The 27,404-nt window shown below is 35.5% G+C and overlaps 3 protein-coding genes across 3 annotated transcripts; 1 reads left to right on the plus strand and 2 right to left on the minus strand.

Moving 5' to 3' along the window:
• Positions 1-438: 438 nt before the first annotated feature.
• Positions 439-4,499, minus strand: LOC121745928 (protein FAR1-RELATED SEQUENCE 5-like). The gene is made up of 8 exons (XM_042139874.1): positions 4,489-4,499; positions 2,627-2,694; positions 2,354-2,566; positions 2,110-2,293; positions 1,220-1,939; positions 931-998; positions 762-836; positions 439-680 (listed from the first exon to the last, which is right to left on the minus strand). The coding sequence occupies exons 1-8, from the start codon at positions 4,497-4,499 to the stop codon at positions 439-441; spliced, it is 1,581 nt and encodes a 526-aa protein (XP_041995808.1).
• Positions 4,500-5,546: 1,047 nt separating this feature from the next.
• On the plus strand, positions 5,547-11,936 carry LOC121745929 (protein FAR1-RELATED SEQUENCE 5-like). Its single transcript, XM_042139875.1, has 2 exons — positions 5,547-6,403; positions 11,699-11,936. Exons 1-2 carry the CDS (start codon positions 5,547-5,549, stop codon positions 11,934-11,936), a joined length of 1,095 nt encoding a protein of 364 aa, XP_041995809.1.
• A 6,101-nt stretch (positions 11,937-18,037) lies between these two features.
• LOC121744454 (tRNA uridine 5-carboxymethylaminomethyl modification enzyme MnmG) lies at positions 18,038-26,937 on the minus strand. Its single transcript, XM_042137994.1, has 13 exons — positions 26,502-26,937; positions 26,096-26,247; positions 24,995-25,086; positions 23,987-24,100; positions 23,391-23,721; positions 22,486-22,665; positions 22,223-22,303; positions 20,548-20,766; positions 20,323-20,465; positions 19,748-19,914; positions 19,050-19,267; positions 18,781-18,873; positions 18,038-18,422 (listed from the first exon to the last, which is right to left on the minus strand). The coding sequence occupies exons 1-13, from the start codon at positions 26,719-26,721 to the stop codon at positions 18,225-18,227; spliced, it is 2,208 nt and encodes a 735-aa protein (XP_041993928.1). The 5' UTR covers positions 26,722-26,937; the 3' UTR covers positions 18,038-18,224.
• Between the last annotated feature and the right edge of the window lie 467 nt (positions 26,938-27,404).

Below are 27,404 nucleotides of genomic sequence, written 5' to 3' on the forward strand. Positions count from 1 at the left end.
CACTTAAACTATTATTTTATGATGCAAAAGTATCATTTTACACACTGAAACTATCATTTTATCCACCGAAACTATCATTTTATCATTTTATGCAATAGTATCATTTTATCGTTTGAAACTATCATTTCTATATCATTTTAAACATATAAACAATCATTTTATGTACTTAAACTATCATTTTTGTAAGGTTACTGTCATTTTATCCTCTTAGATTATCATTTTATCTGGTTAAAGTGTCATTTTATGAACAATGTATCATTTTGTTAACAAAAAGAGTATCATGTTATCAGCCAAAGTGTCATTTTATAAGCCCAATGAATCATTTTATTAAACAAAAATGTCATTTTATACACCAAAAATACATATCATTTTATCTGCTGAAAGTATCATTCTATCAGCTGAAAGTATCATTCTATCAGCTGAAAGTGTCATTTTATATCAAATGGCTTCAATCTGCCTTCTCATTGACTCTACCACAATTTCTTGAATCATGACGACCACCTCATGACATTTACCACACCGTCGTAGAGGCTTATTTGCTTTCTTTATTGCACTCTCCCTCTCTGATACCCTGTCACTAGCTGATCCTTTGGTTCTAACAACGTCTGGAGGGTGTACATCAATGACATCAGGTACTGCCATTCCATAAAATTTCTCAACCATCTTTTTCTTTTCAATGACTGAAGGTATTGCACAATTTCCAAATATATGCTCTTCCAAATCATCAAGACCAGCACATAACAAAGACAGATGATCCATACTTCCCTCCGACTTTTGGACTAATCGATAAAAGTTGGAGAACAACTTTTTCTTAACTTCCTGCTTTTCATCCAAATCTGCAAGGTAAAAGATAACATTATTACAATAAATACTATCATTTCTCTGACTAAAAATAGAGTTTTTACAAACAAGGTTAAAAATGGAGCACACGTTCAAATGGTTGTATCTCCTCAGATGGTAGACCATGGGCTGCCTTTAGTAAAGAGCTCTTCAACCACCTTCGACCAAAATATTTCTCAGGAATGAGATTAGCAGACTTATTCTTCAACAAACAAAATATATGACAGCATAACAAACCAATTCTGGAAAACTTCTTACAACTACAGTCGAATGTGTCTTGCTTACAATCATACTTAACATCTCATGTTCTACCATATTGGTCCTTGACCTTATGCATCTTGATATTATCCTGAACAGTTATAGAAACAATCTTACATACCATATTTCCTGTTGTACATGTTTGAAAATAGAATCAGTGTAGATTGTAGATGCATGCTTCTCAATAGGCAATTTGGTTGACAAATCAGGAATAGTTGAGTAATCTAAGTAGTTCAATCGTGAATTGGCATTCCTTTGATCTCCCACAGCACAGTTAAAGAAATTGATGAATTGTACAAGATTTGCACGAGGCTTTGTGTAGTTTTTAAAAAAGCTATTCTCTGATTCAGACATCGATGTAGTCCTAAGAAGCGACCCGATGGGAAAATCTTGAAAATAAGCAGAAACCCAGAATTCTCTATCTTCAAACATCGATCCAAACCAGTGCACGTCTTCTAATCCATACCTTTCCATTATATCATTCCATAATATATCAAACTCATCAGGCTCTAACAAATCAGACCAAACACATGCATTCAACTCTTTTTTGAAATCTTCATTACCAAGCAAGGATTTGGGCAACTTATCTGACACCTTAACCATAATATGCCACATGCACCATCGGTGCCTTGTTTGTAAAAGTACTTGTTGAACAGCAAGTTTGATCCCCCAATCTTGATCAGTGATAATCAATTTGGGTGGTACCCCCATACATCGAACAAAACAACCAAACAACCAAGAATATGAGTCTCTACCTTCACTTGATAACAAGCCAGCTCCAAATGTAACTGCTCTGGAATGGTTATCTTTTCCAGTGAATGGAGCAAAAATCATGCAATACCTTCAGAACATAACATAAAAATGAATTATATTTTCATACATACAGAAAAGTATCATTTTATCAGCTATGAATATCATTTTATCAGCCAAAAGTATCATTATATCCACTGAAATATAATTTAATTAGCAAAAAGTATCATTTTATGTCTATTAGCAGCAAAAGTAATATACCTGTTAGTGTTGTATGTTGAGTCAAATGAAATTACATCTCCAAACATATGATAATTTCGTCTTGAAATAGCATCAGCCCAGAAGAGTTTAGTTAACTTTCCATGAGATCCTATCTCAATTTCATAATAGAAGGCATCAGATGATTCGTTTTGAGAACGCATATAATCAAAAATCATTTGAGCATCTGAACCATCAATATTGGACATAATATCGCGATAACCATTTCTAATATCAATAATATCACATCCAACATTTTCAGGTCCACCCATTATCTCCTTCAAAAGTTTGAATGTGAGAGTGGGACCAATATTATACCTGCCACAATCCTCCATAAACCTCTGATGGATAAGATCCAGACTGCGATCGGCCGTCATAAAATTCCTATGCTCATCCGCAACCATTAAGTGATTATGATACTCAACAAACTGATAAACCTCATACCCTTTGCTCATGCCATCTGAAAAATATCTCAAGTTCAGCTTAGCAAGACATTCACACCTAAATTACCGACACCTACGCTTCTTAACAGACACTTTAGTTGATTGGGATGCATCACCAGGTATAAAATTCTTAGAGCCTTGTCTACTGCAAGCCAAATACAGCCACTTAATAATACCATGAACTGATTTGTTGCCCAGTTTACGAATGCCAAAACCAACTGAACGAGCATAATATTCATAAAATCAGATGCTTCTACTAATGTGTTGAATTTCATACCAATCATTGGTCAAAGCATCATCACAAACAGGAATGTACATACCTACAAAAATCAGTAAAAGTATCATTTTATCAACTCAAAGTATCATTCTATCTGGAAAAACTATCATTTTATGCAGTAAACCTAACATTTATAAGCCAAAAGTATCATTTTATCAACTCAGAGTATCATTCTATCATTTTATGCAGTAAACGTAACTTTTATAAGCCAAAAGTATCATTTTATCAACTCAGAGTATCATTCTATCATCGTATGCAGTAAACCTAACATTTATAAGCCAAAAGTATCATTTTATCAACTCAGACTATCATTCTATCATTGTATGCAGTAAACCAAACATTTATAAGCCAAAAGTATCATTTTATCAACTCAGAGTATCATTCTATCATTGTATGCAGTAAACCTAACATTTATAAGCCAAAAGTATCATTTTATCAACTCAGACTATCATTCTATTCGGCAAAACTATCATTTTATGTAGTAAACGTAACATTTATAAACCAAAAGTATCATCTTAACACATAATCGGCAATACATAATATAATTAAATAAGAAGTTCAGTACATCAGAAACATAAACCAATCGACAACTAATATTAATCTAAAATCAAATTCAATACATGAAGCAAAAAAATCAATAAATTAAAATATGAACACAATCAATAAGCTAAATAATAGATAATGATTGTTACCTTCGTTATTTGCTACAAAATCCATCGAAGCAAATTCTGACAGCAATTAAACATTTAATCAATGAAAATAAGAATGCAAAATTTAAAACATCTTCCCGGTCACAATTATGCGAGAAATATGGAAACAAAATCTGGAGATTATGGAATAATCAACCAAATCGGAAGAAAATCTGGAAACAAAATCGATGAGAAGAGGAATATGGAAACAAAATCGCTAAGAAGAGGAGAGAATCGAACTGAGAGAGAGAGAGTGAAAGAATGGAGCGAAATTCAGAAATTAAATGAGAGAAATTACATATTTACCCCCTGCGCCTTTTTTATGAAGTAAATCTAAGTTTGAATCTCAACCACAAGATTAGAAAATATGTGCGGTTCATATTTAGTTATACGATTATTACGTGATTTGAGGGTTATTATATGATCACATCTATATATATATATATATTACATTTAAATTTTTTTAAATTTTATTTAATATAATATATATAAATGTAATATACATTTTTTTAAATATAATATAATATATATCCAAAATATTACATTTAATTTTTTTTAAATTTTAGAGAATTCTATTTTTAATTTTTTAATATATATATATAAATGTAATATATATTATAACATATTTAATATTAATATATATATATATATATATATATATATATATATATATATATATATATATATATATATATATGAGATCATCTCTCTATATGAGAGATGATATGCTGGGCGCTCATTGTGAGCGTCTCTTGAGCGCCATTCTTTCTCTCTCTCCACGTCACCTACTCTTTCCATTTTTTAATATGTGAAATACATCCAATTCAATTCATCTTCTCTTCTTCAATTCTCCAAATCAACATCACTTCTCTTCTTCAATTCCCTTTCGTATTCTCATTCAGTGCAATTCTTTCAAATCAATTTCACCTTCTCTTCTTCAATTCTCAAAATCAGAAGCTATACCATAAATTACCTCTCTTCCATTACTCTAAATCTACATATCAATGTTTCTTTTTCACTTTCTTATCTGCAATGTCAAATACGTTCACTTTGGATATATTGTAGAAGAAGTGTTTGATGAATGTATAAATTGCATTTGGATTGGATTTGGAGATGCGGAGAGTGATATAACTGAATTAATTACAACTATTTTGTTGACTGGGGAGGCAAACAGGTTAGGGAAGAGTTTTCATGGTTTTGCTTCAGCAGATATCTTGATCGCGATGATTACCATGAAATTAAGGCTGATGCCTTCCGGAATAAAATTATCATTTTTAATTTCATCTTCGATTCTTTATTATATTTTAATTTTTGTTAATATCCTTTTTTATCTCTTCACCGTATCTTCATTGAGAATTTACCTACAAATTACCTTGATTCTTTTTTGCTATCAAAGATGCAATCTTTTTTTCCTAAATAAATTCTAGGTTATTCTGTGTTCAATTGTCCATCTTGATAGTTTTTCCTCTGATCCCACACGTCCACCTCAAGTATTAGTTGGTGTGGTTCGCCCCAGTTTTGGTATTCAAGTCCGGACAAGCAAAGGTTTGATTTTTCACTAGACCTAGTTTGTTTTCATATTTATTAGGATCAAGAGATTGTCATCCATTGGTTCCTTTTAAAGTTACTTCTGATTTATTTTTGTAATATTGTTTTGCAGTCACCTTATGGAAGAGGATGTTCCTGTAAGACCTTGAACCTTGACCTCTGTCTTTATTCATTTTATTATGTTTTTATGTTTTTTTCATGTAAATTATATAGCATAGAATGTTACTGCCTCAATATTATGTATATTGAGAAACTAAGTTGCACAATCATTTTTACATGTAAAGAATAACGAAGGGGAAATCAACTACTTAAGTGAAAATATGAACGATGAACTATATATTCCTCAAGTTGCAAATGATCGGAAGCCAGAGACTGGAATGAAATTTGCAACAGTAGATGATGCATTTTCATTCTATAATCAGTATGCACGGGAATCCGGTTTTAGTGCAAGGTTAAGCAGTAGCAAAAGGAACAAGATGAATAATGAAGTTGTTTGGAAACAATTTGTATGCTTCAAACAAAGCTGGTCAAACTGATGAAGATCGTTCAAAGAAAAGAAAAACGAGTGGTGACACAATCAAGACAAAAGCTCGTGGTGAAGTTAGAACTAGTTGCAAGGCAAAAATTACTATTGTCAAACAACAAACTGGACCTGATTGGAGTGTTAGTGTCTTTGCGGAAGGTTATAATCATGGACTTTATACTCCTTCAAAGGTGCATTTGCTTCGATCACACCGTAGTGTTTCTATGGTTAAGAGAGTATTGACTCAGCAATTGTCCGAAGCTAATATACCGACATGTCAACAAATGCAATTATTGGAGATAGAGTGCGGTGGAACTGAAAGTGTTGGTTGCACGGAGAGAGATATTAGGAATTTTGAGAAAGAATTAAAGGATGAGCAAAAGGGGATTGATGCTGAAACTCTTATAGAATTCTTTACCTCAGAGAAAGAGAAGAATAAAGCATTTTTCTTTGATTATGAGACAGATTCAGACAATAGGTTCAGTAGATGTTTTTGGGCAGATCCTAAATCAAGGGGGACCTATAGTGTATTTGGTGATGTCGTTGTCTTTGATTCCACCTATAACACCAATAAGTATTCAATGATTTTTACGCCTTTCGTAGGGGTTAATCATCACCATCAAACAATAGTTTTTGGTTGTGGATTTCTTAGTGACGAGAAGACTGAATCATATGTTTGGCTACTTAATAAGTTTATGGAAGCTATGCCAACAGGTCCACCAAAATCAATCATCACTGATCAAGATCCTGCATTAACAAAAGCACTTGCACAAGTTTTGCCAGTTCATCGTTATTGCTTGTGGCATATATTGAACAAGTTTCCTAAAAAGATTTCTCCGATAACATTTCGTGACCACTACCAAAGCATAAAAAATGTTATAAAAAATTATATATCTCCTGAGGATTTTGAGCATGGTTGGAGTGAGGTAATAAGAAGTGCTAACTTAGAACAAAATAAATGGATATTGTTGATGTATGAACTGCGGCATAAGTGGATTCCATCATACTTTAGCCATGTATTTTTTGTTGGGATGTCAAGTAGTCAAAGATCTGAGAGTTCTCATTCATTTTTTATAAAATATATCTCCAATAAGAACTCACTGATAGATTTTATCACACGCTTCAATAGAGCACAGAGGCGTCAAAGACACAATGAGTTAGTTGCAGACCATATTGACATGAATGAGCATCCAAAAATTAAAACAAATTGGCCGATGGAAGCTCAAATGGTCAAAGTGTACACGAAAAAAAAGGATGGAGTTTCAAGATGAAATGAGTCGAAGTCATGGTTACTTTGTGGAGCATGCCTCTACAAGAGATGATATTATGATTTACAATGTGGTGAGTTGTCAAACTTCATCGTCCTTAAAACCAAGGTTACTCATGCATGATAGACAGGGAGATCATATATCTTGTAGTTGTGGAAAATTCGAGTTTGATGGTATTCCTTGTAGACACATGCATTAATCAAATATTTGAACTACTTGACAAGTATATACTCAAGAGGTGGACACGAGAAGCTAATATTGGTGTTGTATATACAATAGATGATGAGAACTCCAACGATGATCCAACAAGATTTTTGATGTCACGACATTCCAAGTTATCATATAAAGCTTCGATATTGATTGATGTTGCATCTTTGACTGATTAAGGCACAAAGTTTTTGGATGAACAACTTAATTTCATGGATAGTAAACTCAAAGAAATAGGTGTTAGTCCAACAACTGAATATGGAAGTCAAAGAAGGAAAAGCTCGAATAAAGCCATAAATATTGGCGATCCTTGTCAAATAAGAGCAAAGGGGTGCGGTAAGCGAATGCTATCATCAAAAGAGAAGTCAACTTTAAAGCTTAGGGCTTGTCATGGATGTGGGCAACGTGGAGTATCACATGACAAACGTAATTGCCCAAGTTTAAATGATGGGTATGTGCATAATTGTTTCATCATGTATATTGTATAGTATTTTAGTACCCAATAAATTTCACTTCACTAACTTAACTCTCATATTTAAATTTCAGATCTGTTGCAGGTTTTGGAAATGAACAACAAGAATGAGAAGACTTGATATGTTATGCAAGTTGAAGAAAAAAGATAGCTTCAAGATAGAATGATATCTCTTTTTTTTGCAAAATGAGTTGCAACTGTTATGTTACTTTTTCTTGGAATCAGTTACTGATGTTGGATAATATTAGATGTTTTTGCAAAATGAGTTGCAACTGTCATGTCTTCGTATAATCTTAGGTGTTTTTAGTATCATGCTTACCTAGTTTGGTGACCTCTTTTTGATTCTTCAGTTTAAAACAAAGTTTTATTTTATTATCAATTCTTACATAGTATTAATTTATTTGTGGTAGTATTTGCTAACTTTGAACTTAATAATCTGTAGTAAGTAATAAATGCTTGACATCTTCTGTTGTTGTTACATTATATGTTGCTTTGGTATATTATTCTCAGTTTGCAATGTATATCTGTCATCAGTTTAATTCTAGTAATTAGTCATAATGAAATGTTATTTGTAGTCTTGCTTGTATCCTTTTAGTTGATGCATATTGTCGTCTTGCCTGTGTCCTTTTGGTTGCTGCTCAACTTGACTTGTCTTATTACCTGTCTACTTGGCTGAACGGTTACTCTTATGTGAGAGGGAATCATTGAGATTGAGTCAAATACTATGCATGCAGATTCACTTGGCTGCAATTTTTTTGGTAAAATGACTTGAGGATATTGTTACTTGTAGAATATTTAGCCTTGTGATGTTTCTGATTTGTTGTGTTGCTCAGCTTCAGTTGATTTTGATGAAATATTGAAGAGTCATTTCATTAGGTAGAAGCTATCCATTTGTTTCTTCTTTCTCAAATATGTAGACTATTTTGCAACTTCTTAACATATTTATATTGCAAGTGCTATCATGAAATGCAGTAATCATGATGCACATAGCCACATTTTGGTATTGCTGACATACAATATGTAAATAAAGTTAATTCTAGTAATCTATGTTACAAGATGACTAATAAACTCTCAATTTCATCAAGCCAATATCCAACTTAGCCAATTAATCAAAAACAAAATTCAAACTCTCAATGTGAAGAATGTTTATTGAATAAGTCGTAAAAAGAGTGTATATTGAGTAACTGCAATTATTGTTTTAGCATTTCTCAAACAGCTGGGTTGCAGGCAGGAATGATCAATTAAATTCCTCACAATCTTATTATCAAGCAATTCAATTTTCCAGTAGCCAAAATAACACTATGAAAGATCCAAATTCATTATCAACATTCATAAACTAATTTTACAATCAAGTACACTTAATCCCTCTTAAGTACAATGAAACCAAATCTTAAGCCCACCCAGACTGCATCAATTGCCGGGCACTACAACTCCCTCGACGGATGGACTCTTCGACGCGTAGGTGGCTCTTCCAATTTGCCTCAGCATTGAGGTTGTGAATTTGAGAATTGAAGAAGAGAAGTTGAAACTGATTTGGATGAATTTCACAGATTGAGAAAAATGAAAGGGATTTGATGAAGAGAAGTTGAAACTGATTTGGATGAATTTCACATATTGAAAAAAATGAAAGGGATTTGATGAAGAGAAGTTGAAACTGATCTGGATGAATTTCACGTATTAGGGAAAACAATTCTGATTTTGAGAATTGAAGAAGAGAAGGTGAAATTGATTTGAAAGAATTGCACTGAATGAGAACACAAAAGGGAATTGAAGAAGAGAAGTGATGTTGATTTGGAGAATTGAAGAAGAGAAGATGAATTGAATTGGATGAATTTCACATATTAAAAAATGGAAAGAGTAGGTGACGTGGAGAGAGAGAAAGAATGGCGCTCAAGAGGCGCTCACAATGAGCGCCGAGCATATCATCTCTCTCTCTATATATATATATATATATATATATATATATATATATAGGTTAGTGATCAAGATATAACTAATCTTAAGTGTATAACTAGAGAACCAATCTCAGCCACACATCTTAATGGAACAAATATTATTTAGTTTAATAATATAAAATAGGAGAAGGGTATTTTTGGAAATTACATTTGAGATTTAAACCTGCGATCAATTACGCAGTTTTCTTCTTTCTCATTCCAAATCTGCGATCAAATCTCCTTCCAAATTTCCTTCCAAATTTCCTTCCAAATCTGATCACTTCATTCAAATCGCGATTCCATGACCTATGATGAAATTAGGTGTGTTTGGTTGCAGAGGATAGGGTGAATTTAATAGTTGAATGCTTGGCAGTTCCTGTACTCTTTATTCTTCAATTTTTTCTGTAAAATTTGGGTTTGACTGTGGAGCAAGTCCCCTTGCAGTTTATATTTGTATCTGAGGTGGGGAACTTAAATACAGGAAATATATTGTAATGATCCTTGATAATTAATAAATTTTCATAACACGATCGAGTAAATGAGGGATGTATTACAGTTGGGTTTTACTGTATATGCTAATGTTTGCATCATAAATCATACATTGCGCTATTTAGGGAGTTAATTAATTTAGATTGATAATTAATTATCGACTGAATATGTAGTACTTGTAGATGCTTTTGTGAAAGATGGGTATTATGCTATGCATGGACCATAGTTAAATTGGAAACATTGCTAGGTTCAGAATTGGATCGACGCCTTGACGTGCCCAATCAAACTCACTTATTACTTCTATTCATTTAATTCCAAATCCAATATTTTCAAATTAAAATCCGCCACTTAACCAATTTTGAAGTACTAGTTTTGTTAACAATATTACCTCACTCTTTGTGCAAATTATTACTGATTTTACTTCACTCTTATTGTGATTTTACTTCACTCTTGTTAACAAAACACATCACTCTTATTGTGATTTTACTTCACTCTTATTAACAAAACACATCACTCTTATTCTGATTTTACTTCACTCTTGTTAACAAAACACATCACTCTTATTGTGATTTTACTTCACACTTGTTTACAAAACACATCACTCTTATTGTGATTTTACTTCACTCTTGTTTACAAAACACATCACTCTTATTCTGATTTTACTTCACTCTTATTCTGATTTTACTTCACTTTTGTTAACAAAACACATCACTCTTATTCTGATTTTACTTCACTCTTGTTTACAAAACACATCACTCTTAGCATGATTTTACTCCACTCTTGTTTACAAAACACATCACTCTTAGCATGATTTTACTTCACTCTTGTTAACAAAACACATCACTCTTATTGTGATTTTACTACACTCTTGTTTACAAAACACATCACTCTTATTGTGATTTTACTTCACTCTTGTTTACAAAACACATCACTCTTATTCTCATTTTACTTCACTCTTGTTAACAAAACACATCACTCTTATTTTGATTTTACTTCACTCTTGTTAACAAAGCACATTACTCTTATTGTGATTTTACTTCACTCTTGTTTACAAAACACATCACTCTTATTCTCATTTTACATCACTCTTGTTTACAAAACACATCACTCTTATTCTGATTTTACTTCACTCTTGTTTACAAAACACATCACTCTTAGCATGATTTTCTTTCACTCTTGTTTGCAAAACACATCACTCTTAGCATGATTTTACTCCACTCTTGTTAACAAAACACATCACTCTTATTCTGATTTTACTTCACTCTTGTTGACAAAACACATCACTCTTATTCTGATTTTACTTCACTCTTGTTTACAAAACACATCACTCTTATTGTGATTTTACTTCATTCTTGTTTACAAAACACATCACTCTTATTGTGATTTTATTTCACTCTTGTTTACAAAACACATCACTCTTAGCATGATTTTACTTCACTCTTATTTACAAAACATATCACTATCAGCATGGTATCTGAGAGTATAAAAGTTTTGAAAAATTCAATTAACATTCTGCCATGTAATGCATTCTCAACTAGTAATCACCATTCCAAATTCCTGAAACTTGAATATATGAACTTGCAATAGTATAATAATATAGTCCAAAATTCAACACGGTTGGGCATCAACTCAAAGTCAACTTGCAGTACACAACCATTTTCTCAAAAATCAAATCGGCAGTTGAATTGTATCAATCCCCAACCAACAATAGCGGAATACGTTGTATTCTGTGTAATACGCAGCCTCAGCGAGCTCCTAATATACGAAGCACGCCACATCCCTGAGCTCGGCGGCCGAATCGAGGTGATCCAAATGAAGCTCCGGCAGCTGCAATCCATCCTCGAGATCGCCGATGCCAGGCATGAAATCGACAAAGGAATCCACAACTGGATCGCCGAGACCAGAGAAGTCGCCTACGACATCGAAGATCTCCTCCTCGTAGTCCTCTCCCCGCCTAATTTTGCAAAAGAAGGAAGATGAGAAGATGAGAAGAACGCAGTTTCTTTTTCAAATGCCAATGACGTAGCCTAATTTTGGATGTGCAATGACCATTATATCCCCGCCTTGTTATTGTGGAGTAAATTTGTGATTGAGGGAACTAATTTCTCCTTAAATTAAAAATGACATGTATTAATACTAGCCCTTGATTTTTTGATCTTGTGGCTATGATTTGTTCTCTAGTTATTTGGTTAAGGGGCATTTGCTCTAGATCACTACTCTATATATATATATATATAATCTATCGGTATACCGAATTTTCGATACATACCGAAGATTCGGTATACTGCGGTATAGAAAAATTGATACCGTTACCGTACCAAAACACTGCGGTACGGTATCATACCGTACCGAAAACTGCGGTATACCGAAAAATTGATATTTTCGGTATTTTTGCGGTACGGTAAGTCCGGTATTTCGGTATTTCTGTATAATTTCTCACCCCTAGTTTTGAAATGATATATAAAGACAAATATAATAATAATTAAATAAATTAAATTAATAACTAAGAGTAATAAAAATATTATAAATTCACATATGTTCAAAATATTCAAAATGAAATATTTACATTTCATATTTATAGTATACAATTCTAAAACATGTACATAAATAAAGTAGTGATTAATCAACAATTAATAGTAAATAAAAAAAGCAAAAATAATAATACATTGAGCCAATAGAAAATGGACATGTGTCCTTTGCCCTCCACTTTATGTTGGGTCTACTGACAAGCCCCCAAATTGGAGGTTGGGTTGGGTTATTTAATTTTTGCTTTATTTTGCCCCTCATTTCAAAGTCACCGATGAGGGTGGTCTAAAGAAGAAGAGAGTATACTAGTAATAAGTTATACTATTTCCTACTCCTCCATTTCCTAGAAATTGATATTTTAGAAATGAGACTTAGAGCACCCACAACCGTGCTCTTGCCAGCGAGCACGGTTGTGGGCACGGCCCCACTTTTTCTGCCTGCTCTCTCGCAAGAGCACAACACTCACAGTTGTGCTCTTTCGCAAGGACGAGCACAATTCAATTTAAAATTCAATTAAACAAAAACATTTCCATAATATTAAAATTTATTAAAAAAATCTAAATAATATTACAAATGACAAATAAAATAAAAACGACATAATTAAAATCCTAAAAATTCAAAATTACATAATTAAAATACTAAAAAAAAAAAACCACTACTCGTTGCCGAATTTCACCCACATGTGTTTGATTAGGTCTTCTTGTAGCTCAATGTGGGTTCGGGTATCGCGCATTGTGTGCCTTGTCTCGATCCTATGGCCCACCATCGTATGCACACCTCGGCTTGGGGGAGACCTCGCGGTTGAGCTTCCGGTTTCATCCTCGTCGTAGAAGCTAGCCGCCCTCGGTCCTTCATCGGCTATGATCATGTTGTGTAAGATAATACACATGTACATGATGTCAGCGATATTATTCATGTACCAGAGCCGAGCCGGGGCCTTCACAATGTTGAATCGGGCTTTAAGGACCCCAAAGGCTCTTTCGACGTCTTTCCGCGCGGTCTCTTGACGCTGCGCAAAAAGAACCCGTCTCGGGTCGTGCGGGTTGCTGAGCGTCTTCACGAAAGTCGACCACCTTGGATAGATACCATCGGCGAGATAGTAACCCATGTGGTATGTATTTATGTTGATGGTGAAGTCGATCTTCGGTGCTACACCATTCATCACATCATTGAAGAGTGGTGAAGAATAGAGCACGTTCAAGTCATTGTTGGATCCGGCAACGCCGAAATATGCATGCCAAATCCATAGGCGGTAGTCGGCGACCGCCTCAAGGATAAGTGTTGGGCCGCCGTCTTTGTGACCGCTTAGGTGTTTCCCCCTCCAAGCAGTCGGGCAATTCTTCCACCTCCAATGCATGCAGCCAATGCTGCCAAGCATTCCGGGAAAGCCATGGACTGATTCGTGAAGACGAAGCAACCGTTGGCAATCATCGGTGGTGGGTACCCGAAGGAATTCATCACCGAAAGCTGAACGAACGCCCTCGCAAAAAAATTTTACACAAAGGATTCCAGTGGACTCACAGATATGCAAATACTTGTCGAAGAGGTCGGTCGTTTGCCCAGTAGCGAGTTGTCGGATGGCACACGTACACTTCTGCAACGGCGTGATACTTTGCCGGCCGGCTGCATCTGGACCTGTTTGGAAGAATTCAACACGTGCGGACAATGTGTTGACAATTCGCATAAACAAGCGCTTTGACATGCAAAAACGGCGCCTAAAGTAATCTGCCGGAAACCGCGGCTGGTCGGCAAAGTAGTCGGCAACTAGTCTTTCTTGGGCTCCTTCCCGGTCACGATGGATGTAGCGGCGAGTTGATCTAGTTCGTTGAGGAGGATGAGCGGGGGTATTCACCGCGACATATGCTTCGTAAGCGGCACGATGTTGTTTGTAGTATTCTTGTTCTTCGCGCTCCTCTTCCGCCATAAGATGGGTGAAATCCATTTGAGGTTTTGAGTGAGAGATGAAGGTGTAGATAGTATGTATGAGAATTATGAATGAGAGATGATTTGATGTGATAAATGGATTATGAATGTGTGTATTTATAGATGATTTTGGGTAATAAAAAATAAAAAAATCAAAAAATTTCAGAAAAACGGCCAAAAAAACGGCCATATTTTTGGGATTTGGAAAATATTTTTTTTTATTTTTTATCGATTTTTAAAATTAAAATTAAATACCGGGTTTTAAAAAAAAATAAAAATAAAAATATTCAAAGGCAACGACTAGGTCGTTGCCCAATCGCGTGCCGCCACGTCACCTGCTCGCTGGCACGGACGTGCTCGATGCATCGAGCAGTGCCGTGCCAGCGGAGCGAGCGCAGCAGCGGACGACCTCCTCCGTGCATCCATCCACTGTTGCAAATGCTCTTAGTAAACTACTACTAATATAAAAGAAATAGAAAAAAAGTTAGTCGTGATGACACTAAATCTTTGAATTCTGACCAATCTTGAAAATACACTTTTTTATAACAAAACTTACTGGAGAATTATACCAAAATTGTTGTAGGGTTTTGATTCTAAAAATCCGAAATTCAACAAGGTAAACTCCCTCTCTCGCTTGCATTACATTTTCTTCTCCTCTCTTGTTCGTTTTTCCGTTGATCAAATATGCATCAGCCATGAAATAGATCTTTGCCATCACTTCGATTACGGAAATTTGATGCTTGCTTGTTCCTGGCCGCTCCACTTTTTATTGAATAAATTGACGGAGAAGCGATAGCCAAATTCTTCCATACGCCCTCGGCCCTTCAAGTTATTGTTAGGATTTAGGATTTAGCATTTAGCATTTAGAATAAGGGCTTAGGGTTTATTGCATTAAATTTCCCACTCCTCATATATTTAGCTCAGATACGTAATTTCTCAAGTTTGTTGATTTTTTTTCAGCTACATAGCTTCTCTGCTGCTTAAAATGTTTGCGCTTGTGTTGATTTGGAAAGTGTGGGTCGTCATGTCCATTGATATCACCCCTATTAAATACTAATATGTGGTGTTCGGTTTCCAAGATAAAATAATACCAAGATATAATCTAGGATTGAGTTGTGAGATTATTTTAGTCATAGGAGGTTAGCTATGACTAATTATCTCATGATTATCCATGTTGTGAGATTGAATCTCATGAACCAAACACACTACAAATTTAATCCTAGGATACAATCTTGCAAACCGAACGAAGACTTTTTTGTGAGGGTGCGGGGGGATTTTACTGTTAGGAAGATGACGAGATTAATTGAATTTCTCAAGTTCCTTTTGGAATTTATAAATGATACTCCCTCAGTCCCATAGAAATAGGCTATTTGGGGATAACACGGGTTTGAATGCGTAATTTGTAAAGTAAGAGAGAAGAAGAAAAAGTAGTTGAAATAAGTAGTGGATGGTGGGGCCTATAAATAATAAAGTAAAAGAGAAGGAGAAAAGGTTTCCATAAATGGATATAGACTATTTCTATGAGACGGATGAAAAAGAAAATTCAGCCTATTTCTGTGGGATAGGAGGAGTACTATTCTTAATAATATGACTGTGTTTGGTGTGTTCTTGATAATCTGGAATTTGTCCTTTTACTTGAAAAGAGAATTCCAACGTTTTTGGACTTGTGTATTTGATTTTCTTGTCAGCATGCTGTGGTTAGTCTTGTTTGTTACATGGAATATTTGCCATTTAGGATGCATTCTCTCTCTATTTGTTGGTCTATTGTGAGTGAGTATAGTTTTTCAGCCATGAGTAGTATATTTTTTTATGGGATTTTAACATATTAAATCATATTGTGAATATAAAGTGATAGGTTAGTGAATATAATTGAAGTATTAGTTATATTTATGGCAGACTGAACCAGGAGATGACAACCAACCTAAAAGCAAAAGAGCAGTTGCATGGAGCTGAAAATGAGCAACCTGTGCCAGTTGCATGGTTACAGAAAATTGAAGAGCGGTATAGGAAAACCAAAGAAGATGTCGAGGCTTACCCCTACGTATGGGGTTCTTATATTCTTGTATACGGAGGTTTTGGTCTATGGCTGACCTACAGGTGGAGAGCTCTGCGCAAAACTGAAGACAGAGTCCGAGCTCTTCAGGAGAAGATCCGCAAACAACGTGAGGAGGCGTCTACTTCTGCTGAAGTTGTAGAGAGATCAGTAAAATATGGCTCATCGAAACCTAAGCCGCCATCTGTTGATAAAGCTAACCAATAGTCAGTGTAAGCTAAATATTCTTCTGGAAACTTATGTTTTGCAGCTCTAGTTCAGAGAAACAGAAGATTCTGGTAATTACCCACTCGTTGTTGGATCATATGAGCAACATTTCCAGTATATTGGTAGTTAAAGAGTATTATTTGAGCTCTTATTCAAGTAACAGATCGTAGACATGAATGATGAGTTGGAAAACATTGATTCTGGCTTTTTTTGTATGCTGTTGAATGCAAAACTGGAACATTTGCTTTTGCCACAAATGTAGATTTCACTTTTATGCAACACATCCATCATAATCTGTGAGACTTGCTCTGGATATGGTGGTTTGTAAATTATTGCTGACAAAGAGAGTTTGAGAACGCATTGTGAAAGTGGAAGATGTGATGTATCTTTGTGCTGTCTGGTTCATTTTTCACTATTTAATTTGTAGTAGTTCAATAGCTTTCTCTCACCCATTTAAAGAATAATAAAATTAAATCTTTAATTTTAAGAAGAAAGCATTGAATTATAAGATTGATTTTAAACTACTTTTAATTTCGAAAATTTGGACTTAGCAATTAAGATCTCATATGTTAACAAGTTCACAGAAAATATAGATAAATATATATAGTGTCATCGGAAATAAATAATTATACTACAAAACAATCACCAACCAAAGTATAAGCATCTAACTATGTTCTTGAATTCAAAGACGTGTTTTAGTTTTTTTTATTTATTTAATTATTACTCCAATTTATGGCCATTTACTAGACAACTTCAGATATCGGTCTTTAATTTTAACATCAGTGCTTTTTGTATGCCAATTTAAGTGGAAAGACAAATTGAAATAATTAAGTAGACTGCATTCATCAACATTAAATAGAATCTACTTTTATAATAAGATAGTATTACCACAGGCCAATTGCAGTACTAAAAAACGAAATTAGAATGATTGAGGGAACCATAGACTGACTAATTAAGTAAAAATAATTTAAAATCCTCATACAAGTTTTCATGATAAAAACATACAAGCTGAAACTATTGAATTTACGAAGTAGCATGTTTTTGAAGTGCAAAGATTGGAGTAGCTTTGAATGGAGAGAATAATTGTAATTAGCTCTAAAGATCGAATATGTTATCTGTGTCACTAACAAAATTATACTCTTATCCATCTACAAAAAAAATAATTCCCATAATGACATACAAAGAGAGAAATCACTTTCGATCTTAATACGCAAATCCGGCCGAGTAGAATTAATCGAATTTTGTCAAAGACAGTTCGGTAGTCGAACCAAAAAAACAGAGAGAAATCGATAAAGGAAAATAGGACCCTATACATTAGAGAGAAATTTAGTAAAAAGATGACTAAATTTTATGAACCAACAAAAAAAAACTATTTTTGTGGACGGACGGATATAATATATCGATAGAAAAACGTTACCAATATACAATAATATGGCCTCATGAATATGCATAGAGCTGGGCTCAGCTACACAGCATAAATTATAAAACAGATTTGCAAAAGCTCTTCCAGAAATACTTTTACCCGATCAAACCAGACTTGTCATTTACAAGATATGATTCTAACTTCGAATAGTTTGGTTCCTACTCGTCTCCGACATTTCTTGATTCTCGCCAGCCAGAGTAGAGGTGATTATTTGATGTTGCGTTCGTTCCTTAGCCTTCCTCCGGTTTGATTCCAGGATTATGAGAAGTGCCGTGATGTCAGCAGGGCTTACTCCACCTACTCTACTAGCCTGCCCAATTGTTTGCGGCCTCACCTGCAGAAAATCGGGTTGAATCATGTTGAAAGCTGACCAACTAGTTTATCCTTTATTCAGAGGGGAAGAATCAAGTCATCTGGTGCAAACAACCATTCACACTTCTATTGTGGCATCATCTAATATGTAACCATAACAATCTTACTTCTTGTGCAGGATGTGCGAAATTCTAGTTACGCAGATCAATTTATTTGAGCATCAATAATATCCTACCCAAAACCATAAAGGAAAAGCAAATAAGCAATTTAAGTTGTTCACTGCCTATTTGTCTGTGCCTTGCTTGAAGAACAGGGGAAAAATGTGAAAGCTATTAATTTGTAGGTAGAAATAGCATTACTACAATCAATAAGGAAAATACCTTCGACAGTTTCTCACGTGCTTCATGTGACAAAGTTGTCATATCAAAATAGTCAAGGTCCTCAGGGAGGCGACTGTGCTGTTGTTGAGCCATCTACAAAGTCAATTAACAAAAGAAAATGAGATTTTCTAATTCACTGAAATCAAAATAAATAGGCTAAAAAAGATCTCCTGATACGTGTATACAAGCACTGACACGGGAAAGACAATATAGAGAGAAACAAGCTCGCTGAGTGTTAAAATATAATTTATCATGCTTCAGTTTTCTACCTGCCGTAGTTGAGTTTGTTGACGTATGATGAAGCCTTCGTACTTAATATCTATCTCTACGCATTCCTTTTCCATCCTAGATAATAGAGCATTCCCATATCCATGCTTGTCAAACAATTTGTATTGCACGTGGGGCTTCTTAAGGAGGCTTTCCAGTGTAGATGATTCCTTCACAGGCTGAGATGAAACCTCCGCAACTTCAACAGCAAGATCTCCGCCTGAAAGCACACATAAAGGGTACGGTATTTATAGCCACCACGCAAAAATAACCTTTATGTTAATTAAAAAATACTACCCACAAATATTAGCAAAATTTTCTACTAAAACATTCAGAAGTTATGCAACGGAAGATTCTTGGCTGAGGTGTTTGACTTAGTTAGTTGAGAGAATTAATTCCAAGAACTGATGGTTTTGCATCTAGCAAGTTGTTTACGGCTTCCCGGAATGTCCTCTTCTATAGATTCCAACCGGGTATAAATTTGAAGACAATCAGCATAACAAATGTTGATCATGATTCAAGAATGACAACAGAGTATGCAGAGTTGTGGATAGATAGATCTCTACATCATCGTTGTGCATAAACCAGCCATTTTCAAGAGATGGACTTTTAACTTCTTTTATCTATTTTTTAACAAGGTATCAACTTTAAAATCATCATACAATGTCTGTGGATACTCGGGAATAAAAGCATGGCCAACCTGAAATTCTGACAGTCTTGAGTCGATTTTTTTCTTCCAAGATACGAGCCTGCTTGTCCTGGTAGATCTTCCAACGCACATCATCTATCAAACCAATATCTCGTCCAAGGGGTGTGAGACGGCTATCAGCATTGTCAGATCGCAACAGCAAGCGATGTTCAGAGCGGCTGAAAATTTGTAGCAAAAAAAATAAAATAAGAAAATAGTTCACACAATCAAGTAAATAGTAATAAATATATTGAATATATAGTACTATTCAACAGTTAAAATTAGTGTCGGAGCTAGCCATGCAAATACCACTCTCCCAAAGATGTGAATGCAAATGAGAGACCAGTTGAAGCTAGAATAACTGATTGTTGTTCAGTTATGAAAAGGAGCATGGCTATATAATCAACAATCTATTTCCGGTAGTTAGTTAATGACTAATGAGGGAGAAAGATTAACTACACGATAGAGGGTTTGATATATTGAGCTCAAGCTGGTTCTTGGGGATTATCATCCTTATAAATTCATTTTTATTATTTGTAAGGAGGTGGTCTGTAGAAAATGATAGTGAATAGGATATAGATCTTTACCTTGTCAACACCCGATATGGTTCCCGGAGGTCCTTCGTCACCAAATCGTCAATCAAAGTTCCTATATAACTGCTTTCTCTCTCCAGGACAATTAAAGATTTACCATCTGAATGTCTCGCAGCATTTATTCCGGAAATGATGCCCTGTCAGATAAGGTACTGAAAATTATATAATCATTTATAGATGACGAACAAGCACATCATCATCGCATTAGTAGTAAAATACCTGCGCAGCAGCTTCTTCATAGCCAGTTGTACCATTTATTTGCCCTGAGAAAAATAGTCCTTCAATTTTTTTTGTCATGAGGGACCTAAAACACTGATGTGCTGGCAAGTAATCGTACTCCACAGCGTAAGCAGGTCTCAGCATTGAACAATTTTCAAGTCCAGGTAAAGTTCTTAACAGTGGCAGCTGAAGTCTCTCCGGTAAGCCCGTGGAAAATCCCTGTTAGATAAGAAGGCATAATGATTATCTCTAATAGATCAACTCCGAGTTGCATAAGATAAGCCCAACGGTTGCATGATAAGAAGCATCGCCCCCACATGTCAGTACACACACTAAAGTCCAGAAAGGATATAATTTATGTTTAAAGATGACTTTTTCGTCAAGGCTGTACAAACGTAGATTAACAATTGGCTTTCCAACAAAAAAATGTGACTATAACACCGTACCTTTACTTGCCCAGAATACTGTATCCTATAAGATAGAGAAGTGTTCTAAACAAAAAACAGGGTTCAGCAAAAAGTTGCTGAAATAGCAAAAACAAAAGAGTGACTGAACAAGTAGAGAGTAGTTCCTAGGTACATTATCATTTTCTCATGCATATCTATTAGCATTTTATCAATACTCTTGTCGATATAGTTTAATGCTAGTGAGTAGTGACAATATTGAATTATTGATTGTGACGTGATACGGAGCTGGAACTGCTAACTATGATGAACGCACTAACTATGGATATGATGATAAAAATAGACCAATCCTATACCATCCTTCTATTCAAATTTGCAAAAGCAATGCCTCCCTGCATAATATGGATTCCATGCATTCATGATCTGGATGTGAATGAGTCAAATTACTTATTCTTCTGTCGATTAGTGGATCATCTCTCTGAAAGAAGTTCCACTAGAAATATTCTTTACGATTGGTGTTCATAATGGCAAATATAGGTCACAAAGTAGGAGAATTTGTATCTACTACTCCCTCCGTCCCAGATTAAGAGTCACTTTTTGCCATAAAAGTCCGTCCCAGTTTAAGAGTCACATTTAGAATTTTCCATATTTGGTCATACAATTTTACCCCATTCTTCATCAAAATTACATAAAAATGTCATTCTCTACATTAAAATAAACCAAAATAAAAATCAAACATTTAATTACACACTCTACCATCTCACTTCATTTATTACACACTCCAAAAAGTCAAAAGGGACCCACCTTCAACCAACTCACTTCATTTATTACACACTCTACCATCTCACTTCATTTATTACACACTCCACCATCTCACTTCATTTATTACACACTTCAACTCTTTCTTAAAACCCGAGCCATCACAATAAGTGACTCCTAATCCGGGACGGAGGGAGTATAAATTTACAAGGACATGCAAGAAGCGATAGCAGATCCTGTCTTTGTATCTACTATATATTGGTTCCTACAATTCATTAGTATATCTTGGTTTTCCTAATTGTTATTTGAGGAATAGATTTAACCTAGATGAAAACCTCTCTCTCTAGTCTCTACTCACTATATATATGGGAGACTCGCATTGTGAATAATGAATATACATCATATTCTCTTCTTCTATATGTCTCTATACCTTACTGCTTACCTTTCTTACAAAGTCTAAGAAAATGTAAAAAAAAACGAAGAATTGGAAGACAATGGTAAAGCCAAATAACCTGTACATACAGTTCAGGCACTGTCCGACCCTCTGGTTCTAGAAATATTTGGTGAGACTCCTTGTCCTGAAATCTGACAATCTAGAAAGATGTCACACAACAACTTTAGAAAAATATATTTACATACTGGAAGAAATCTAATAAGCAGGTTCATGCATTCTGTATCACATTTATCTATAAGTGGCATGCACACAATTTCTGAATGGCAAAGAAAAGAAGGCAAAGATACATCATACATCAAAAGTTATCTACATCATCCTCACCTTGTCTTCAATAGAAGGGCAGTATCGAGGTCCCTTAGCTTCCACCCATCCTCCATAGGTTGGGGTCTCATGCAAGTTATCTTTTATTAATTGATGAGTTTCCTTTGTAGTACGTGTAAGATAGCAGCACATCTGTTCCCTTTCAATATGGTAATCAGGATCAAAGCTAAACCAGCCTACCTGTTGATCATTAAAAAGAGTTCTTACACACCAAAGGTATAACTATTACGAGCACAGCCACCAAATAAGATTCTGGAAGCTATAGCTGATAGTTAAGCTCAAACCAACAGAGACAGAAACAGAATATAACAAACAGCTATTATGTCATTGTGGGTAGAGATTTCATTTTTGGTCCAAATTCAACTACTGAGTCATGCAGACCAATTGTCATATTCACCATGATATAGTTATAGCTCAATTTCAAAAAAATTATAAAAAAAAAAAGCGGAACTTTTTAGGCATTGGACTTAACAACATAAGAATTAAGCTGGGTGGCCATGAGGTCTGGCGCCAACCAAAGATAAGTATGGTAATATCAGGTAAACAAGACCTGAAGGTGATTCAACCCTAACATGCAACCAGAAATTTGAATATCAATCCATTATTAATAAAACTAGAGAATAAGACACTAGGAAGATTTGTCAATATATAACATCAGTGGTCCAAAAAATCGGAATATTTGAACGAACTAAGATATTTGAACTAACTACCCAACTGCCTACATCATGTCTTCTGCAGTTGCTGTCTTTTTCTTAAGCCAACTGCATTACAGTGTAAAAGGTATACAAGTTTAGGTACGAACCCACATCATATTGGCCATAAAATGTAAATAGTTTACCAAATAAACAGTAGAAGCTACGTCCCATTGAGCTATTGAACCTATATATGAAATTTAGTGGTATAACCTCTTCATCTCCATGTTGAGGCTCCATTCCGGAGAAATCCACTGTGCGAGAATCTACCCGTGCAGGTGTTCCAGTTTTTAACCGGTCTGTCTCGAATCCAAGCTTCTGTAGATTTTCTGTAAGGCCATGGGAAGCTGATTCACCAGCTCTTCCTGCAGGCATTGAAGTTCTGCCAACCCAGATTTTCCCACTCATGAAGGTGCCAGTAGTGAGAACAACTGAAGGTGCATAAAACTTCATGCCAAAGAATGTCTGAACGCCTTCTACACTGTCATTCTTCCCTACCAATACATCCGTCACCATTGCTTCTCTAATGGAAAGGTGAGGAGCACTGAGCATATGAACTGATAGTTAGACAATGAAAGCAACAAATAACAGTTACATCTCAGATCACACAAAGCTCTACCCTTGTATAGCAGCATTATAATAATTTAACAGACAAAGAGAAGCTTCAGCAAAAATTTCATCGTAAATGGCATACAGATGAAGCAATATCTACTACGGTGCAATTAGTGAACCACGGATAACATAAGTCAAGTTTACTCATAAGTGCACTTCAGTTATATCTCTCATCATAGAAGGACGGATGAACTTGCCTTTCCACAATCTTCTTCATTTCAAAAGCATATTCCCGTTTATCAGTTTGAGCACGTAATGCTCTGACAGCAGGACCCTTTGAGAGATTCAATATACGCTTTTGCAAGTAACACCTGAAATATAGACATCATATCCACTCATTTACATATAATAAACAAGCTGGCAAAAGAGATAGGGAACATTGTCTACCAATCAGAAACACACATGTGAAATAGGAACACCATGTATTCAATCTTCTTATTTCTTTTGATATCTTCTTATTTCCATCAACTCATCATATTGAAGAAACTTATTCATTAGTCATTACATCAGTCAGGCATATCTGATGTCCAATTAGTTCAGTACATGATGTTGTGGCACTAGCCAGATAAAAGCATGTACTCAATCACACCTCAATGCTCTAAGTACTCATTTATTTTCTCTCATGGACTAGCCCATTAAATATTTCTGATCAATCACGAAAGTTCATAACTTCACATGGTGGCCTTTTATCCCTCATTCAATGTCTGGCATTAATTTCAGTATAATAGAAACTTCAGCATTTGAAAACATAACTATTGGCTTCCAGCCTTCTCCAAGTGGATTTGACAATTACCAAATGCGAAAGAATTGTGAAACATAATACACTAATTAGGAAGTCATTACCCCCTCACAAACTAATCAGAAGAAAACAATTTACACTGACCTTCATAAACCAAAATATAATGGCATAGCTAAAAGAAAGTGGAAGAACACCATGAGCCCATGCCAATCAACTGATATGCATTTTACGTTTGGTTTCCTTCTTTATTCATTAAATGAACACAAATTTAAAGGCCATGCAACGGTGGACTCGAACCCGAGACCTTTTGCCTTCGGCATTAACCACTCTACCACTAGGCCAACTACCAACACACGCACACGCGTTTTTGTAATCTACTTGAACATCATGTACAACAAGAGCATCACACAGTTATCATGGTCAATTTAATTTTAAACAATACCAATATAAAGTTCCAATTGTTTACCTATCTGCTACTTTTCCCATTTCACCACCAAGTGCATCCACTTCATGTACAAGTTGAGACTTTGCAGGTCCACCAACAGCTGGATTGCAGGGCTGTATTCAATTCTACTTAGTGCAAAAATAATGTGAATCTCAAGCACATATAAGATCATTTTCCCTCAAAAAGATATACCATGAATAATGATTTGTTTATTTACCATTGCACCCAATATGTTTATTTACCTGTTTGACCTTAATACCAGGGCTGTATTCAACTCTACTTAGTCTTACCATTTCACCCAATAGCGTTATTAATTTACCTGTCTGACCTTAATAATGATTTGTTTCATTTTTTTCGGTAACCATACATAGTTTTAAAGCGACATGCAATGTGCATGGACAGTATTGTTAATGCAATCCAAAAGCCTAAGAAGTAGCTTAATGTGCCTCTATTCATAAATATAGATACCGCTGACTGCTCTGCAGGAGCTGCATATCTCAGGCTTTCTACCGGCTCAAAGATGTCACTCATCAGTAACATCAGGTGAACAAATGAAAAATCTTTGCTGTCCCATGTTTATTCTAGTTTTAACAATAAATAATTACCAAATGTGTCTTGAGTGCAAGACTTCTCATCTTCTTTGAAAATTACAAAAACCACCTTTGAAGTTTGTATCCCTCACAACTACAAATGACATTAGTTGACCTAACACATATTACAACTTTTGTCCAACAATAATGAGAAAAAACATCTCCTTAATATACCATTTCAAAATGAATTGAGAGCGAAAAAAATTGCCTTGGGTACAAATAATTTTTCAGAGAGTGGTAGGGTGAGAGTAGAGGCTGGAAAAGTTGCAAAATTACTTAAATTATGTGTAAATGGGTCGGGAATGGGTCAGAGTTTAGGGTGAGCGGTCGTGTTATTGGGTGGACGGGTCACATTATTCTTACACACATCACTTTGGGATAACAAGCAACCATAACTTGTTGCAAACAGAATACTAGTAACAAATGCTAATTGAATTCAAGAACTCAAAGGGAATATGTATCAAAGCTAGCATTTGAGAATATGTAGTCAAAATTGAATGGCAGATAAAAAATGGTGGGACTTGATAATAACCTGCCATGCAATTCGGTCAATGTTGAGAGTGAGAAGAAGTGTTTTTGCTCCTAGACGAGCAGATGCAAGTGCAGCTTCACACCCTGCATGCCCACCACCAACTACAATCACCTCATATATTTCATCTGATCCACCCCTGTGATTATTCGATTCTGCAAATAACATGAAAGACTTCTTCAGCATTTTTCACAAATACAATAAAATATAATACCCACAACAGCTAAAAGTTCCTAAATCAAATTCTAAAGAATTTACTACTTCCAATTTTGTTGCAGTTCAACCTGAACAAGAATTCTAAATAGATAGCAGTAGCATTTCACATTCAGAGCTCAAGAAGTTTCGTAATTGAAGTTCTAAACACGCGTTGAGCAGACAAAATGCCAATTTAGAGGGAATTGGATTGTACCTTGAGAAGCAGAGGCTGAAACACAAAAGGACCTAGGTGGATTGCGGCGAGTAGGGCTGGATATGGCGCGAGTGTTGTGAGAGGGCAGGCTAATCGAGCAAGTGAGCGACCTATTGAGGAAGAAGAGAGGGGAATAGGGTGGACAGAGAGAGGCGAAGCGATTGAGATGAAGAGAGAGAGTGGCGGCCATTGAGATTTGCAAAAGCTTTGAAAAATTCATGGAGGCATAGCAACAAGTAATGGAAATTGTGGTACGAGTGGCTAATTGGACCCGTTGGAAATTCTAAAAATTACAAAAATGTCACGACATGATATACTATTAGTTGTGTGTCAAGCTAATCTGTATACGAACACGAACGAAACGAACTCGACAGTCATGTGTGTCAAGTATACGGTCCAGTTACATCATTGACGAATTTGTTGTTTTCCAAAAACTGTATCTTGCTTCTTCACAAAGAGAGTACGTTTAGCTTTGAGATGTCACAATGCTTTTGTGGTAGAATGTTGTGATTTTAAAGGGGATAAGCTACCAAGTAAGGTGGACAAACTAATTCATTTAAGATATTTTGTTTGAATGACAAAGCTATCTAAGTCTATATTAGGTGTGCACAAACCGAACCGGACCGGCGGTTAACCGCCGGTTCGGGCCCGTCTGTTCATGAACCGGAACCAGGACCGGAACCGGCGGTTTGAACCGGCCGGCGGTTTCACGGTTCATAAGGGCCGGTTCAGGTTCGGCAATATATTGAACCGTGAACCGGCGGTTCGGCGGTTCGAACCGCCGGTTCAAAGGGTTAAATAGTGTTTCGTAGGTTAGGGGTTCGTAGGGGTTTAGGATAGCCGGCGGTTTACAAATGGAACCGGCGATTTTCGGTGGAAACCGGCGATTTTTCGGGTTGAACC

This window comes from Salvia splendens, chromosome 8 (genome assembly GCF_004379255.2).
Source record: "Salvia splendens isolate huo1 chromosome 8, SspV2, whole genome shotgun sequence".
Taxonomy (NCBI): Eukaryota; Viridiplantae; Streptophyta; class Magnoliopsida; order Lamiales; family Lamiaceae; genus Salvia; species Salvia splendens.

Bases quoted from the DNA above. Each gene is read 5' to 3' on its own strand.
- LOC121745929 (XM_042139875.1), top strand. From the start codon at position 5,547: ATGAAGTTGTTTGGAAACAATTTGTATGCTTCAAACAAAGCTGGTCAA. The intron at 6,404-11,698 runs GTTTCCTAAAAA...TGTAATACGCAG, and splicing joins TTGTGGCATATATTGAACAA to CCTCAGCGAGCTCCTAATAT.
- LOC121745928 (XM_042139874.1), bottom strand. The intron at 2,294-2,353 runs GTGATATTATTG...TTGATGGTTCAG, and splicing joins TGGACCTGAAAATGTTGGAT to ATGCTCAAATGATTTTTGAT. The intron at 681-761 runs GTATGGATCATC...CAATACCTTCAG, and splicing joins AGTCCAAAAGTCGGAGGGAA to TCATTGAAAAGAAAAAGATG.
- LOC121744454 (XM_042137994.1), bottom strand. From the start codon at position 26,721: ATGAATTTTTCAAAGCTTTTGCAAATCTCAATGGCCGCCACTCTCTCT. The intron at 25,087-26,095 runs GTTATTATCAAG...AATTGAATACAG, and splicing joins TTGACCGAATTGCATGGCAG to CCCTGCAATCCAGCTGTTGG. The intron at 22,666-23,390 runs GTTATACCACTA...AATGATCAACAG, and splicing joins CTCAACATGGAGATGAAGAG to GTAGGCTGGTTTAGCTTTGA.